General features: G+C 39.0%; 1 protein-coding gene across 1 annotated transcript; it reads right to left on the reverse strand.

Moving 5' to 3' along the window:
• Nucleotides 1–456: 456 nt before the first annotated feature.
• On the reverse strand, nt 457–9,461 carry Tomm7 (translocase of outer mitochondrial membrane 7). The gene is made up of 3 exons (XM_003467938.5): nt 9,253–9,461; nt 5,767–5,815; nt 457–684 (listed from the first exon to the last, which is right to left on the reverse strand). The coding sequence occupies exons 1-3, from the start codon at nt 9,353–9,355 to the stop codon at nt 669–671; spliced, it is 168 nt and encodes a 55-aa protein (XP_003467986.1). The 5' UTR covers nt 9,356–9,461; the 3' UTR covers nt 457–668.
• Nucleotides 9,462–18,744: the final 9,283 nt, after the last annotated feature.

The raw sequence follows: 18,744 nt of genomic DNA on the forward strand, positions 1-18,744 counted from the left end.
CCAACATGTTGTGTACTCTCCATAGGCTCTTGTTTGGCTAGCTCTAGTTTGCTAACATCACTGAGGAAAATCTTAAGACACATGTCACCTACTTGTACATTAATCAGACCTACAACTTTCCAATGACACTCCCATTTCCTAGCAACAAAGACACCAAACCCATTTCTTTTTAAGAACTTTATTTCAATGCTGTGAAACAGCCCACAAATTGCAAACTGTCTCTAATTACTACCTAGAGCATCCCTTGGGGAGTTATTAATTCACTGCTAAAGGAAACTAGAATATATGTTTAGTGAATGGTGAGGAATTAGCTTGAAAGTGTTATTCTTTTTTTAAGGCAGCAGCTAGACAGCACATACACAGCTTTCCTGTTTTGAAAAAGTAATACAAGGCTTAATTTTCACCTTATAGTCCCTCAATTCAGAAAATACTCAATTTAAAAAAGACTCAAGACAACACAGTTAAAAATATTTATTTTGACAGTCTATCATAAATAAGTCAGTAGAGGTTCCACTCTGTCACAGATACATCTGAGAAGTAAAAGCCCTGTGCCATCCAACTGGTGAACATCTGAATGAAGTCTCATTTCTTATAACAGCCAGAGCACACACCTTGCATGTTGTCTATGATCGATGAATGCTTCCAAATCCAGGTGAGAAAACAGTCCTTTATCCCCAAAGTAGGCTAAAATGTTTGTGAAGAGGAGAAATTAATTAAACCCCAAAACAAAAACTTTCTAAACAGTTTAAGAACAAGAAGATTTTATACATTTACATGTTTGCTCATCTAAAAACTGAATTACTAGAAACATCAATATTACCAAGCCAAAAAAAAAAACTATATTTAAATAGTTTTCAGTACAGCTACCTATTTAAAAAAAGGAAACTGTAAGTTGCTAACTAACATGAATCTATTTGCTCAAATGATTAACAAATGATTAACGGCTTTCACAAACTGGAAGGATTGATGAACCCAGATCAATAACACTAAAACAGCATGCCATCTGTGAGCCATATTCTACATATAAAGTCCACCATAACTTCTGTGATAGTAATCCTCATTTAAAGCTAAGAAAACAGGCTCTCAGATGGTCCCAGGTTGTAAGTAGAAAAGCAGGACTGACCCATGTGCTTTTAACCTTAGTCTACCCACATCCATAAAAGCAATTAGCATCATTTCTACTTCGACTAATTCTTTCTTTTTTTTTCTTTCTTTTTTTTTTTTTTTTTTTTATATTATCAGTACCAGGGATTGAACTCACGACCGCCTGCTTGCAAGGCAGGTGCTTATGCCGCTGAGCTAAATCCCTAGCCCCTCTTCGACTAATTCTTAAGAGTTAATTATAGCCACTAAGGAATCCAAACTCCTCAAGCAACAGAATCCAAAAAGGACATAAGATGTTTTATGTCTAAGTCCTGCTGGGTAAAAATCATATTTTCTAGCCAGGTACAGTAGCCCATAGTCTGTAATCCCAGCACTCAGGAGGGTGAGGCAGGAGGAATGCCATGAGTCTGAGGCCAGCTCAGGTGTTATGGCTCTACCCCACAACCAAAGACTCATGCACTCATGGGTGGGTATTGGGGAAGCGACTGGATCATGTGTTTGCAATCCTGGATCAGTCCACTGATTGGTTTAGCACAGTTCTAGGTGTAAACATTGGACTCACTGAGAGGAAAGACCCACCCTGGGTGTGAGTGGCACCAACCAATAGGCTTGTAACCTAGATGGAATAAAAAGGGAAGGAGGAGGGTTGCTTCCTGCCTACCACCATGCCATGAGCTCTTTCTCCTATGCCATCCTGCCTTAGAGCCAAAATAAATACCTCTTCCTTTAATGTGTGTCAGGTATTTTGTCCCAGTAATGACAAATAGCCAGACTACATAGAGTTGAAGGCCAACCTGAACTATATAGCAATCTCAAAAAACAAAAAAGAAAAAAAAAAATTTCTATCCCAACTGAATAAAATTGTATTACAAGATGGCAATGAAGGTGTTTTCATATCTTGTTCACAGTTATGATATGAAAATAAATTCTTCTGTTAGGATTTCTTCCTCAAAAATAATGAAGGTCCAAAATAAAGGGAAAAGAAAATCTTCCTTGGTCTTAGAAAGATAACAGAAATAGTGATTCTTTTACTTACTTATTTGCCTTAATAACGTTTTATTAATCTATGATCCCTTATTCAGTATAATACTGCATTTTGAATAAGGCTTTTTTATCAACCAACAATTGCTGGCCACATGTAATGTGCCATCCCCAATGAAAATGGAAGATACTAAGGATTGTGAACATAGCTCAATGACATGGCATATCACATGTGTAAGGCTCTAGGTACTACTATGATGAATGTGGTTCTAATCCCAAAGAGACCCAACACGTTAGCAAAGGAAACAAATCAGTAATTTATATAAGTATCATATAAATAATAAATCTATGTACAGGTAATAGATTTTACATTAATAAAAATGCATTTTACCTTAATGAAAACCATAACATTAACAATTCTTTTCCTTTCAGGGTATAAAATAGGTAACAAAAATGATCTCCCTAGTCGGCCTCTCTAGTGCAACCAGAACAGTTTGTGACATTCTGTAACTGGACAACTCTTGCAAGCAATTATTTCCTAAACAGAAGTATATGTGGGGAGAAAATTGGGAGATACTTCTAACAACAAAAATGACTCGGCAAGCACAAGGAAAGGAAAGGAAATAAACACTGAAAAACTAAAAAAAAGGTGAAGAAACAAAAAAGTTGTTGGTTGACATAGGTGCTTCCAGTTCCACAAATTTGAAGGATCAAAACTTGCTGGGATACTGAAGCTAAAAAAGGGAGCACAAAGAGACACATTTGATCCCTGCCTCTGATACTAGATTACCGAAGGCACAAGGGTCAAGAGTGAGGACCTTAATTAAGGCAACACTTGTTAAGCAAGTATTTTAGGTGCTTACAGGATGATCTATAAATAAGCAACAAGCATAATACAAAACAAAGCATGATAAACAATGAAAAAAAAATGTCAGTTGTGGGAACACCGAGATGGAGTCAGTTTCATCCAGGAAGATAGTAGGAAAAGATCTGGTGACAAGGCAACACTGGAGACATGCTTTTCTAGAAGCAGGGTTTTATCAAGTAGAAAACAATGGGAAAGAGCACTCCACAGTAAGGGAACACAAGTACATGGGGCAAAAACACAAAAATATAGTCTATTCTGCGATTAGCATGAGGTATCATGTAGCCAAAGCCCTGTTCTCATAGAGGTGGGAATAAAACAGATGATACAGAAAAGATGAAAAATTACCATAAATAGCTTATCGATCATATCACTTGACAAGTACTGCTAATATTTTACATACCTTATTCTCATCCTCATGGCAACCTTATAAAGTACTATGATATCCAACTAATAAATGAAGAGACTACAGTTTAGGAAGATTAATGGCTTCTTGGGGAAAAGTATTTGATAAACTTCACTACTTGGAAAATTTTCACACAGTTCAACCCACTAGAAATCTATGATACTACAACTTAAGGTAATGTTTCCTTAAGGAAATAGTTGTGGGGCTGGAGGTTTAGCTCAGCGGCATAAGCGCCTAACTTGGAAGCAGGCAGTCGTGAGTTCGATCCCCGGTACCGATAAAAAGGAAAAAGACAAAAAAAAAAAAAAAAGGAAATAGTTGTGGTCTAGTCATTCAATTAGTCAAGAGCACATACATTACCTCAATCCCCACTTAAAGGAAAAAAAAATTAAGTCAAGACCAAAAGCTAAGAAAAAAAGAATTTAGAAGGAAGCTCTGAAAGCAGTTTTCAGAAGTCGTATCATAAAAGGTTAAAAGGAAAAAAGGAGGCTAAGAAAGCAAATGGTGAGTGAAGGCCATTTGTTGAAGGACTTTATCATGGAAACCAATTCAGTGCAAAAATAGACAACATATGGTTGAGGAAACATATGGTGGTACTTTTTGAGAAAGGAGAGGCCAGTAAGGCAGAGCAGAGAGAATGTGCATATCAAATGACACTGTAGTAAGAGGGGGCTATGTGACCCAGTGGAAAAAATGTGGGATCTGGAGGTAAATGTACTTTACTACTTACCAAATGTTTAACTTTTTCTAAAGGACTGAAGAAACAGCTACAGTACAGCACATAAACAATAACTTCATAATCATGTTATAGGTGGTTCTTAATGTCAATATACATTCAGCATTGCTAATCTGAAATCTGAGCCCAAGCATTTTTATTAAGGAATACCCAATTTGTATTATTATACTCTGCTCATTCTGGAAAAAGTGACTTAAAAGAGGATTCTAAAGAAACTGAAGACCTAGAATAGCCAATGAAGTCCGTTAGGCCAAACTATGAGACAAACTTGTGAAATAAGGGTAAACCCGAAATCCCATAGCACTAGTGTGCAGTGGCCATGGTCATCATAGTGCCAGGAGTCCTTTTTCCACAGACTGTTTATATATAAGTATACAACCATATATACCTACCTGCTTATGTATGCATGTATACATAAATACATATATGTACGTATATATACATCTATCCATATTTGTCACAAGTTGTGACAAGATATATGTGTATCTATCCATATTTGTCACAAGTTATCATAGTTTAAGTTCTGAACATCATCCAAAGAACCATGTGTTAAAAGGCTTAGCCATCAGCCTGTGAAGCTATTGGCAGGTGGCAGCTCTTTTTTTGTTTGTTTGTTTGTTTTTTCTCTTTAGATTTCTTGAAATGTGGCAGCTCTTTTAAGAGATGGAGTACAGTAGAAGCAATTTGGGTCACTGGGACCACGCCCTCTAAGGGGTAATAAGATGCCAGTCCCTTTCTCACTCAACTTCCAAGCTTCCGTTAGGCCTTCTCTGCCAGGCATTCTTGCCATGAAGAACTGAAACCATGAGACATAAAACTTACCTCCTTATAAACTGATTATTTTAGGTATTTTGTTATAATAATGTAAAGCTAACAGGCATTTACTCATACATATTGATACATGTGCTATGTGCATGTGAAGTATTTAAAAGTGCTTATCCAACATCAGCATGGTTGTTTTTGAGAAAGGAATATGTCAGTACATTTTCACAGCCTCAATGTTCATATACTTTGACCAATTCCATAATTTATTATGAGATAAAAATCTGTTAAGTTATATGCATTGAAATGTTAATTATATTATTAAAGGAAAAATTGAAAAGAATCTAAGTGAACATAAGTTATCGCCCAAAGAAATGTATATCAACTCTAAATTTAGGTTAAAAAAAACAAAATCATGTATCCTTTGTCAGAATAATATAAAGGTTGTTTTCATCTAAAAATAAAGATGAGAATATAGAAAATTAAACATAGTTCACCTTTTAATGTTGTAGGATGATAAATTCATTCTTTTCCTTTTTTTTTCTTTTTTTTTTTTTTGAGACAAAGTCACGTTGTGCAGTGCATGCTGGCCTTGAACATACTCATGTAGCCCCGGCTGGCCTCAAACTCATGTCAATCCCCCTGCCTCAGTCTCCCAAGACCTGGGGTACAGGCATGTGCCACTACCCCCAGCTGGTTCTTTTCCTTTTAAATTATGTCTCATTGCAATTATGACATGGAAGAAGCAGCTATCTGGTAAAAAAATCAGACTAGTTCATAAATTGCCATAGTTTTCCAAGAACTATACTAACAGATTAAGATCTATGTCAACATCTATCACTATTACTCTTTTGATTCCCAATGAGTGAATACTAATACATGAGCTCAGTCCTGAAATGTTTATAACAGTACCTCAAAACCGTCGGCTCAGGCATTCCAGGATCTGCACCTCTTTTAAATCCTGAGGGAACAGAAGAAAAAATAACAAGTTAAAATCCTCAAAACAAAAAAAAAACTATGATCCAGATTTTTTAAAATCTAACTCAAGACAACTAGAATGACATCCAGATCTACCAACCCTATCTAGATTTACCTGAGTGAGAGAACAGTTTCTGATTTTTATGTTATTTTATTTCTTGGTACCAAGGATCAAACTCACAAACTTGCACTTACCAGGCAGGCACTTGCGCTGCTGAGCTAAATTTCCAGCCTGTTTCTGATTTTTACTAAGGATGAAATTATATCTACGCCTAATTAGCACAATGGGAAAGCTAGCTTATGCCTATTATATACACAATTAACACAGTAGCTCTTGGCATGCTCTATTTTTCATTATCAGTCATTATCTAGAATTAAGTTATCACAACTTCCAAATTATGCCTCATATGAGACTATGAAGAACACACACAGCCAGGCATGATGGCACACTCCTATAATCCTAGCATTCAGGAGGCTGAGGCAGGACGATTACTATAAATTCGAGCCAGCATGCACTACATAGTGAGTTCAAGGCCAGCCTGGCCTCATAACATGACCCTGTCTCAAAAAACAAAACAAAACAAAAAAAAAAAGACTATGAAGAATATAAAGTTTTTTTATAAACTGGACTTTTCTTTAGAAAAAAAATTGAGGACATCTTATCACCTATGAAACTCTCATTTTATAAAGCAAAAACTAGTGATAGAAGAGATGATTTAAAAATTCACCTACTCAACAACCTAATAAACCAATTATTACACGTATGATTAATTAAACCTTTTAACATTTAAAATATTCAAGAGCAAGGTCCTGAGTTAAATTCCCAATACCAAAAAAATAAAATATACATATACCCTTGTTTGATGACATATTTACTACTTTGTTTAAATAACTGATTTAAAGTAGAATGTCAAGAACTGTGGCCAGCCCTGGATTTAGCTCAGTGGCATAAGCACCTGTGTGGCAAGCACGAGTTTAATACCTGGTACCAAAAAAAAAAAAAAAAAAAAGAACTGTGGCCAGCCAGGTGTGATGGCACCTGCCTGTAAATCCCAGCACTCTGGAGGCTGAGGCAAAAGGATCAATATGAGAGGTCTGTTCATATCTTTGAAAATTGTCAACTCAAATGTTCCTAAGTCAGGAATTTACTACATGATTTTCAAGGTGTTACAAGAATTAAGGGTTATTATGGCCTCTGTTCACAAGAGTTACAGAAAACTAAGAGACCATGGAGAGCTGTCTTCCAAATGACAGCTCAAACCTTTTTGCTGGTAAAAGTCCAGATTTTTTATTATTATGCCACTTTCTGTCATATCGTATAGCACTACAGTCCATGAGGCTCAGAAATGTATGTTTGAACCAAAATTACACAAGAAATTAACCCACAGTTGTAGGTTTTAATGAGAGCTGAAGTGGAAGGAAGTAAAGAAATAACTTGGAAACTTGCTTCAACATAATATTAAATTTTATATACAGTATAAGGATAGGAATGTAGCTCAGTGCTTGCCTAGCACACACAAGGCCCTGAATTCAATCCCCAGCACCAAAAAAAATAAAAAAAAATTAATAATAAAGAGTAAGTAGTAGAGGGCTGGGAATATAGTTCAGCAGCACAAACGCCTGCTGGGCAAATGCAAAGTCCTCAGTTTGATTCCTGGTGCAAAAAGAAAAAAAAAAAAAAGAAGTATTAGAAAGACAGCCTTATTATGAACCTCAAATAACCTGAGTTGGACACCAGGGTGAAAATCACCATGACTGAATTATTGAATAAAAAGAAAAATGAACTCTAGAGAGACTGAAGTCATTGGTAAACAGATTATAGCAACCAACTACAGCTTTCTAAAGGTAGAAAAGGAATCTCAAAAAGCAGAGTGAAAAGTAGATAAAGCAGAGAAATCAAGAGTATATTAAAATAGGATTCTATGTTTTCAATATGAAAAAAAAATGTGCACAAAAAAAAAGAGAATCAACATCTTTCCCAGCTAAAAAGTGAGTTATTCCCAGTATCTGATCACCTAAATAGTTCTTTCATCATTAAATAAAAGCTGAGGGGAGGAAAGAAAGAATCCCTCAAGGAACAGAGGGAACAACACAGACTGCACAAGTAGGATGTTGTATATTTGCTCTAAAACCTGATACCTGCAAAGTTACAAATATTGGTGGAAGCAATGTTTTAAAAATTGCATTCAAGGTTAGTAGGACGTGGTGACACACACCTTAACCTAGCGTTCTAGAAGCCTGAAGCTGGCACTCACACGTTCTAATTCAGCCTAGGCAACTTAGCAATGAACCTGCCTCAGAATAAAAAAAAAAAAAAAAAAAAAAAATGACAAAAGGGGGATGTAATTCAGTGCAAAGGCACTGGGTTTAATCCCCAGAACAGGGGGTCAGGCGTGGACAGATGGGCTGGTGGTGTGAAGTAGGAAAAAGTCATTTTTAAATCTCACATACTTAAGTATCCCCCAAGTGGGATGACAGCTGGCTTCCAGCTCATAGGGAACTAGGAACCTCAGCTGCCTGGAGAATGTCCAGCCTAATCAAAAGCTCTGTCAAGACTATGAGTGAATATACTTGATATTATACAATAAACAACATCTAAAATAAATTGGAAAGCAGCACCCTGTTGGAATTCTATTTTAAACTGTGCGAGTGACTTTCAGAAATGTCAAACTATTTTCTAAAACTGACAAAAAGCTGGGAATAAAAATTTAGGAGCTTTCTCTTTCACCATATTGCCTCAATAGGACAGTAAGGTTAAAACAAACAAAACAAAAACTACCTAGGATTAGAAACAGTATAAGGTCCCAATTCAGCACTGGGTGAAAATATATGCTTGGGCTCTAAAGCAAATGCTTAAGAGAATGAGGTCCCACTGTCTGAGTCCACACAGCCCCCAATATGACTATCTCAGACAAGGAATGTGTAACTTTTCTATGGCTCAGTTTCTGCCCCTATAAATCGAGGTCAGTAACAAAACTCAACACCGTTCACTGTACAATGAAAAAGCAGAGGCAGCCAAATGCTGTCATTATCATACTTGAAGATATTGGCATATTCATGAGGTACTAGATTTACTGTCCACTCAGGCCCACCTAGAGGTGAGGAGAAACGCCCTAAAAATCCGCCTAGTTCGTCGCTTTCACAAACATAAGAACATCTAAACTTTACAATAGTCTTGAGAAGTATGCCTCACCTCAGTTTTATAGACGTAAAATTAGAATGGAAGGGATTCCGTGACTAGCTAGAGACCACCCAAACTAATAAAGGAAACCTCGAACTCAGGTTAACTCGAGCCCAGCTGACCAGGTAACTTCAGAGGACGCGCGCCACCGGAGTCCCGTTTCCTTCTCCGCCCGGAAGGCCAAAGACGGAGTCTCCAACAACCCCTGCCCCAGGCTTTTCTGAGGTTCTTCTACTGACCCAGGTAGATCACAAGAGGAATAAAACCCCAGCGGATGGCAAACTGGCCGCCCTTGAAGAGCTGCTGCAGCCTCTGCTTAGCCTCTTTGCTCAGCTTCACCATGGCGACGGCCCGACAGCACAGGAAAGACCTCCACAGCAGATGTCGCGTCGAGAATCCGCGAGGTAAAAGTAGTGCGCACGCGCCAAACACTGCCTTTACGGCAGGAGTCGTGAGCGTGGCCAACAGAGGTCGTAATTCACCGCCCGCAACCAGTCCCCCTCCTCCCCGGCGCGCCAGTAGGAGGCGCATGCGCGGTTCGTTCACTTTGTTCCCCGGGGAGAATGGTTAGCGTTCTACACGGGTTAGCCCCTGAGTTTTGTCGGCTGCTAGACGAACTGCTTTTAGGGCGCCTTTGTCCCACAACGCATTCCTTCCTATGGTTTTATCTTTTTTTTTTTAAAGACAAGATGTGACTTACTAGTTCAGGCTGCCCTTGAACTCACTATAGCTTACAGCTAGGCTGTCCTCTAACTGCCTGTGTGCCTAGGCCTCCAGAAGTTTTGGCTTGTAGACCGTGCACCTCCACGCCCAGCCTATTGTTTTGATTTTGTGGTACTAAAGATTAAAACCAAAATCACTGACAAAGCTGTATCTCTGTCCTTTTTTTTTTTTTTTTTTTTTTTTTTTGAGACATACAGTTCAGGCTGGTCTTGAGCTCACTTTGTAGCCCAGGCTATCCTCCCATCTCAGCCTCCTGAGTGCTGGGATTACAGGCGTGAGCCGCACCACACCCGGCTATCTCTAATCCTTCTTTTAAGTCAGTATCTTGTTTGAAAAATTCAAAACATACGTAAAAAGCAAAACAGTAGATAAAGAAACAGGGAGATACGGTTCAAAGTGATAGGGGAAAAGAGATAGAGGGAGGGGGAAAGGTATGAAAATAGAGCTTCTGCAAATGGAAAACGGGCCAATGGTTGGAAGCACAGAGGGAGAAGAAAGATGGGAGAGAGGAGAATTAAGATATAGTATGTAGGGGCTAGGGATTTAGCTCAGCAGCATAAGCGCCTGCCTTACAAGCAGGCAGTCGTGAGTTCAATCCCTGGTACCGATAAAAACGAAAAAGACAAAAAAAAAAAAAAAAAAAAAAAGATATAGTATGTACATAATTCAACTCCCCACGCTAACTGTAATAATTATGTACTACAAATATGTACTAGTAAATAAAAATCTACATTTCAAATGAGTAACAGTTCTAGCATTTGAATGATATTTTGCTATTCATATCAAGAAACTTTCAATTTCACATTAAAAAGGGAAAAAAATGTCTTGAAAGTGCTGGAATTACAGGCGTGAGCCACCACACCTGGAGCAATTCTGAAGTGTTCACTGTCTCATATATAAGTAATATTAATTTAAAAGGGCTGGATTTAAACCCTGATTCTTAAATTTTCTGTGTAATTTTGGATAAATTACTTAATGTTTAAACAGGGTGTGGCAGCTCACCCTATAATGCTGGCATTTAGGAGCCTGAGACAAGTTTTTGAATTTGAGGCCAGCCAGAGCAATTTAGTGACTTAGGAGACCTTGCTTCAAAATGAAAAAAAATTAAAAGAACCGGGATGTAGCTCAGTGGTGAAGCCCTGGGTTCAATCCCCAGTACCGTTTTTTAAAAAAGGCCAGTATCTATGTTTTCTTTACAATCCCCCTTCATGTTTTTCAAACACTGTAAATACTTGCCAAGATTTTCACATTTGAGAAATTCCACATGTGATTCCAGACTCTTTCCAACAGTCAACAGCAAATAATAGTAAATGATACTCCTGTTCATCTGTCTAGTGCCGGTGGGTTTAGAATTGCAGTAGCTCTTGACTCTGGCTGCTCACAGACTCACTTAAAGCTGTATTCAGACTGGGGACTTACTCCTAGAAATCCTGACTAGTTGGGAATAGGACATGGCCATTGGTTTGCCTTTACCACTTCCCAGGTAATTCAAATAGTCAGGGTCCCTTAATTCTCACTGAGTAGTTGATTGCTGTCCTATTTAAGCATTTGACTCCACGTCTGAGATATCTTGGTTTCTAGAGGTGTAAGAGATTTCTAAGGTTTTTGACCTTGAAGACTTTCCTGGACTACTCCCAAGATACATAGTCACATTTTCTGTCTTAAGATATCCAGTGGCTCCAAAATCTTTCCCCTTGCATTGATTATTTCTATGCTTGGCTTAATAACAACAACTTGCATCTACTGTGTTTGTCATCATGTTAAGTTCTTTAAATACAGCCAGCCGGTTTTTGTCGGTACAAGAATTTATAAGATTGCACTGTCATATAGCTTATTTTACTAATTTTTATAAGCACTAAAATATATGATATAGGACTCCTCTTAAAAATAAGGAAACCCAGGCCAGGGATTTAGCTCAGTGGTGTAAGTACCTGCCTGGCAAGAGCAAGGTTGTGAGTTTGATCCCTGGTACCAAAAAAAAAAGGAAACCAAGATTCAATTATTAAATAATTGATCCAAAGCCACACACTATAGGTTTTAGCCTTTAATCATTACATTACCACTTGCTGCTATCTTCAGAAGAGAAACTGGTGCTATCTCATCTTTCATTCAGATGCCTGATACATAGTATGAATGCATTTAAAGTGACATTTATCATCTCCAGCTATTATGACTTGTGTCAAGATGCCCCCCTCCAAAGCCTCCTGTGCTCATAGGTGAAGCCTTTGAGCCTTGAATCTTGGACATGTTAACTGGATTAGCCCACTGATTAGTATAGTTCTGAGTGTGAATGAAGGACTTACTGAAGGGGAAAGACCCACCCTAAGTGTGGGTGACCTACCCAATAGGCTTGTAGACTGGATAGAATAAAAAGGGAAAGAAAAAGGAAGTCTCTGCTGCTCCTGCCTGCCTTGCCATGAGGTCTTTCTCTTCTGCTATGTCACCCTGCACTGGAGCCAGCTATCAACTGAAACCTCTACAAACTGTAAACAAAAATAAATCTTTCCTCTTTTAACTTATGGGTCTTGGGTTTTGTGTCCCAGCAATGAGAAAGTAACTAAGATATCAAGATAAATACTACCAAGGTCATTTACCTTCCTCAGACACTCACTGAGGCTTACTACATGATAGAAGACATATAGACATACACATGGACATGTGGATATGGATATGGATATGGATGTGGACGTGGATAGATAGATATTTCTACACTAAGATTTTGCATAAAATGTGATAGAAACACAGAACACACCTGACATTGCTTAGGAAAGTCAAGAAAGTTTTGAATGAGCCAATGGCAGTTCAACTGAAGGGAGGAAATATACTTGAGAATCAAGATAAAACCAGCAAGAATTGTGAGCAAAATGAAAAGTGAAGTGAAAAGCAAAGACGAAGGAGGGAATCCAAGATGACTGCCTACACTGGAGGCAGTTTCCTGAGCTAGTCGTCTCACTCCTTGACCACCACCAAGTCAAAATTATGTAGCTTCATCTCTACAGGGATCCCTACACATGGATTTGAGAATAGGTCAGAAAAAAAAAAATAGCTGAAGAATGTTTTGCTCCTTGGATATATTTCTTGTTACAGAAAAAAAAGTTGATAATATGTGTTTTATTTTTGTTATTGGTATTGTTGGTACTGAGGACTGAACCCAAGGTCTTTACACTAAGCTATATTCTCAGCCCTTTTTTATGTATATATGTATGGATGAATTTGTTTGTGATATTGGGGGCTGAACCTACGGCTTTCACACTGAGCCCTTTATTATTTTGAGACAGGATCTCGATAACTTGCTCAGGCAGAACTTGACGTTGTGATCCTCCTGCCTCAACCTCCCAAGTGCTGAGTACAAGCATGCATCACCATGCCCAGCGTCTTTACTGATGTGCCTTCCTATGACACTACATTATAAGCCATGATGTGTTTATGTGTTTATTCATGCTGAAGTTTGGGTACTGAGGATGGTCAGCTCCCTGTGCTATTGATTATCATGAGGCAAAGTCCCTACTTAAAGATTTTACCTTCTAGTTACAGAATAGGTATATTAGGTTGCTATTGTTTGAGAAAACAATAACATAAAGACAAGATTAAGTACAATGACTTGGGGAGGTGGCAAAATTTGCACTTGGATCCTTACTTTATCACTTAGTTACATGCTCATGGTTATTTATTTAATCTGAATCTCTCTTCTCACCTGCAAAAGAGATAGAAGGGCCCATCTTCATCAGTTATTGTAAACACAAGCAGATAGTCTGCCTAGCTAAGTAAAGACTCAATCATAGTAAGCTGCTACCATTACTGCTTTTTGTTTGCATCTTTATTAGTGTCGGTTACAATGAATACAATTTTTCTGGTTTTTTTCCTCTTAATTGTAAGACTTCCTAGATGGAGACTTCTAGATACTGATTGTACCTGCTACATACACAACCCTAAAGTGAGGAAAAGACAGCAACTGAATATGCAATATAGGAATAATGAACTACAGTTCTCAAGGACTATGTTTTATATTTTGTCTCCATTAGTTTTGGGGTTTTTTCGTTTCTGTGGTACTAGGGATTGAACCTGAGGCAGGAGATCAGGGCATGGCAAACTGGCTGGAGAGGTAGACATGACCTGTCAATCATAGGAGTTCCAGGACACGTGCACAGAACAGTTCCCAAAGCCCCGCACATGGAACCAATCAGAGAGTGCTATCTTCAGTTCTCAGGAGATCCAGGTTGGTTTCTGATAGGATGTACTAGATCTGATATCCGTCTGAGGAGATACAGCTGGCACTGAGTTCTAGGCCATTCTCCTCTCTCTCCACAGTCCTCCACTCTGACCCTGTAACACGTACTTCTTTTCCAACTTTTAATTGGCTCACGCTCATTCAGTGGAGCATGTTTCTTTTCATTTTTCATACCTTTAATAAACATAAAATCTTGTTACTTTTTACACTTGTTTTGACCATCTCTTATTTCAGGAACTAAAAGAACCTAGAAACCACCTCAAGAAGGGCACTCCAGTTCCCCCAAAATACCCTAGCAAACCCAAGGCCTTTGTACTGAGCTACATTCCCATACCTTTTGGCTTTATAAGACAGAGACTTGCTAAGTTAAGTTTCCCAAGCTGGCCTTGAATTTATCATCTTCCTGCTTCAGCCTCCCAGATGGTTGGAATTTTTTTTTGAGACAGGGTCTCACTCACTTGCTCAGGTTGGCCTTGAACTTGCAATCCTCCTGCTTCAGACTCCCAAGAAGCTGGGAATACAGGAGTGTGCCACAGCACCCAGCTCTTCATTAGATTCTAATACCATGCTATGAAGAAAGGAAAATAGGCCCAGGCATGGTGGCACACTCCTGTAATCCCAGCACTCCGGAGGCTGAGGTAAAAGGATCATTACAAGTTTGAGACCAGCCTAGGCTACAAAGTGAGCCCAACGCCAGCCTGAACTGCATACTGAGACCTTGTCTCAAAAAGACAAAAAAAGAAAGAAAAGAAAAAAGAAAGGAAGATAAGTTTAGAAATCATCTGGATCTTAAATGAGAACTGCCAAGATTTGAAACCAATTCTGTCACTTACTCAAAATGAGGACCTTAAGAACTAGCTGATAGCATATTAGAGAAGCTAATTAATTCACCATGGTTACCAGGAAAACAGCTTGGGTCCTAAAATATAGCCAACTAGATACGGCCAAATGTAAGAGAGGGAAATTATTATTATGTATCTTTTACCCAAAAATGTTATTTTAAAAATATATAAATATTCAGGGGCTGGAGATTTAGCTCAGCGGCATAAGTGCCTGCCTTGCAAGCAGGCAGTCATGAGTTCGATCCCTGGTACCAATAAAAATGAAAAGGACAAAAAAAAAAAAAAAAAAAAAAAAATATATATATATATATATATATATATATATATATATATCAATATTCAAATAACATGTGCTTTTTGGGGTTGTAACTCTTACTTTTTCCTCTTTTTTCTGCCAGGGTGTTTTGAGCAGATAAACAATCTCTCATTGCCTTGGAAGCCTCAGTACCTTGGCCAAGCATATTCATGAAATATAATTTTCATAAAGAAGAGATTAGCCAAAAAGCATCACTGGGACATCAACCAACTTATGGTTTTACCAGAAAAAAGGAGTTTCAGAAAGCTGTCATACCCAGCCACTGCCCACCAGGATTTGGTAATCTCATTTAGAAACAGAGTACACATACTCCTTATAAGACTACAGAAAATGAGGGCTGGGGATTTAGCACAGTGGCATAAGCACCTGCCTGCCAAGCATGAGGTGATGAGTTTGATCCTCGATACCAAAACAAACAAAAAAAGACTACAGAACATGGAATAATAGCACAATTTGTAGGGCAGACTACACATTGCTAAATCACAAAGAGCTGAAGTATGCAGGGGAAATTTTATAGGAGTGACCCTGAGCTGACTTTGTGTGGTGCTGAAGAATGAACTCAGGGTCTCAAGCACACTAGGCAAGCGCTGTCTCACTGAGCACCCCCAGCCACTGAGCTGCTTCTTGATGGCCCCGGGCAAGAGGATGAGAAAAAGCAAGAAAGGACAGAATTACACCATTATGGGGGTGGGAGGGAAAGGAGGGGGGAGATGGAAGTGAGGAAAGAGGAAAGTGGGGAATGGGGAGGAGAGAGAAGAGGGAGCAGACAGGAAAGGGGAGAAGACAGGAGAGGAGAGAAGGGGGGAGGGGAGTGGGGGGAGGGGAGAGGAGGAGAGAGGAGAGCCTGAGATCACTTTAAATGGAATAAGAAGGCTCCAGGCACAAAATAATGAGACCAAGTTACAAAAACACCTGAATGTTAAGTTAAGAATTTGGATTTTAGCCAAAGACTAGCTGCAACGCTGCCAAATATTTTAGAGGGAAAACGTTATAAAATGAAAATATTTTTAGGTTTTAGTTTTTTCAGTTTTGTTGAAAAGGTAATAAACCACATAGTTTAAATTTAAAAGTCACAAAGGGTGGACAGTAGGACGCCTGCTTCCCACTTCTGTCCCCCTGCTGCAGTTTCCCTCCCAGAGGCAAACCAACATCACCAGTTTCTTTTGTAGTCTTCCAGAGATGCCTGTGCGGAAGAAAGCAAAGACACACACAGATTCCACCGTGTCCCCTTTTCTGTAAGTTGAATCTCTACACCTATTTACCTTGCATCTTTCACCCAGAAATATAACTTAAAGTTTCCTTTGTGTGAATGCATAAAAATAGCCCTACTTGTGTTCTTAAATGAATGGATGGGAATTAAAGAATATATAGTTAAATTTTTCTCCACCTTTTTTCCCCCTTGGTGCCCAGTTCTCCCAGAAAGCACCCTCAGTTAGTCTAGTTTCTCGTGCAACCTTTGAGATATTCGAGGCATACAGAAAATAAACACACATACATACAACCATTCCCCTCACCTTTAAAATAAACAAACAAGGTGTATGCTATACACTTACTATCTCACTATTATTATCATTATTATTATTATTATTATTGAGACATATTCTTAGAAATACTAATAAAGTCTGTTTGGATAAATAATATTGCAACAACATCAATCCCTGGTTTTGACAATGTATTATGGTTATGTATGATGTTATCATTGGGGGGCACAGGAGCACCATATTCTACTTTTGGAACTCGTTATGACTCTTGAAGTATGTCAAAATAAAAGCACTGTAAATGTTTCTCAGTGATTATTCTGTAACAGTACACAGCTTCAGTTTTTAGAGAATATATCTGACAAGTTATTTAACCTGTCCTCTATGAAGGCAAGTGATTTCAGATTTCCTTAGCATTGATAGCTAGTAACAGTGTTCCTCAGTACATGTGCAGCCTTGACTCCATTGTTAAAAGTTATCAGTGGGCCAAATTATATAACCACAATAAAGATCCCACCAGGACAAACCAGAGAGTCGGGAGCACCCATGTGTCATCCTCATCCTGCTTCTTACTGATTCCTTAAGAGTAAACATGCCGCAGCCCTTTGGTCTTGGTTCCCTCATCCATAACATTAGGATCACCGGTCCTGGTGACCAATTATCCTGAGGATCCCATGAGATGAAAATTGTAACAGCATTTATTCAAATCAATAGGCAAGAATGAGTCTCACCGTGAACTTGTATCACAATTTTCTATTTAGTCAAGTTAGTCTTTTGAAAGACCCTTGGGCCAGAGACCAAGGACTATATTACAAGTTGCAAGGAAAAGTAGCCAGAGCTTTGTGTTGTTTTGCATTGCCCACAATGCCCACCAAATTCCATAATGGTAATGAGAAGGACCCATTAAAGATGACTGCATGCAGACAAGTAGGTTATGAAAAGAGGAAGACTGAGATTTATTGTTTATTAGCCAGCTTTCCCCAGGCTGGTACACAACACTCAGCATACACAACTTAAAAGGAGATTTAATTTGTCTCATGGTTTCAGGGGAGTCCGCCCAAGGCTGATTGGCTCCAAGGCAGGGAGACATGGCGGAGCTTGGTAGAGCAAAACTGCTTAGTTCAAGGAAGCCTCGAAGCAAAGCAGGAGAGCAGCGTCAGAGAAGAGTCAAGGGACCAGACATGGACCCCAAGGTCATGGTTCCAGGGCCACACGGAAACATCCAGAAGTGTGTTTTGTGTTTTACTGATCCCCTGGGTGGCTCCCAAGTCAATCAGATTAACACAATCAGGTTGAACGTACATTGCTTTTACACTGAGCACAAGCAAACTTGTTCTTTGTACAGGAAAAGCTATTATCTCCTCCCAGGAACACTTACTGCAAACATATGTCCAAGTGATGTCCTGAACAAAGAACAACCAGGGCCTCACATTCTTGACATGCTCAGAAGGACCTTGAAGAGATGCCTAGTGCCAGGAAACACTGTTTCTCCAATGGCCAGGATGGAAACATTAGCCAGGGGGACTCAAAAACGAGGCTGAATGAAATCAAAACAATGCAGAAGCCACAAGCCCAAAAGTGTGGAACTGGAGAGAGCAGATGAGGTAGGATCTGGCTCTAGGGACAAAAAGGGATTGAAGATGGGGATGTTGCAGCCTATAGCTGGGCATGGTGATATATGTCTGTAATCCTAGCAATCAGGAGGCTGAGGCAGGACGAACACTACAAGTTTAAAGCCAGCCTGAACTACAAAGCAAGACCTTGTCTTGAAAAAAAGATGAGCATGTGAAGCATATGCAAGGCAGAAGCTGTAAGAAATGACAAGATCTGCCAGAGAAAGAATGTAGAGATACACCACAGATGAACCAGACTGAGACTGCAGGTGAGTGGGAATCAGAGTAAAAGGAGAAGGCTTGCAAAACTAGAATCAAAGAGTGCTCAGAAGTTAGGGGAAACCTCCCCTGACACACCCACTCCTGTCCAGCTGCCATCAGATTTTAACCCCTGCCTTCCCAACAAAGGGTGTGTGTTTCATCTCAATACCCAGAATCCGCAACGGTATCTCCCATGGCTGGCCCTCAATATATGCATTCTGACTTCATGGGTTTTAAATTGGTAATGTAGTTGCTAAAATTACGTGGCCC

This window comes from Cavia porcellus, unplaced genomic scaffold (assembly GCF_034190915.1).
Source record: "Cavia porcellus strain 051 isolate PalLab524CR breed Dunkin Hartley unplaced genomic scaffold, mCavPor4.1 scaffold_2, whole genome shotgun sequence".
Lineage (NCBI taxonomy): Eukaryota > Metazoa > Chordata > Mammalia > Rodentia > Caviidae > Cavia > Cavia porcellus.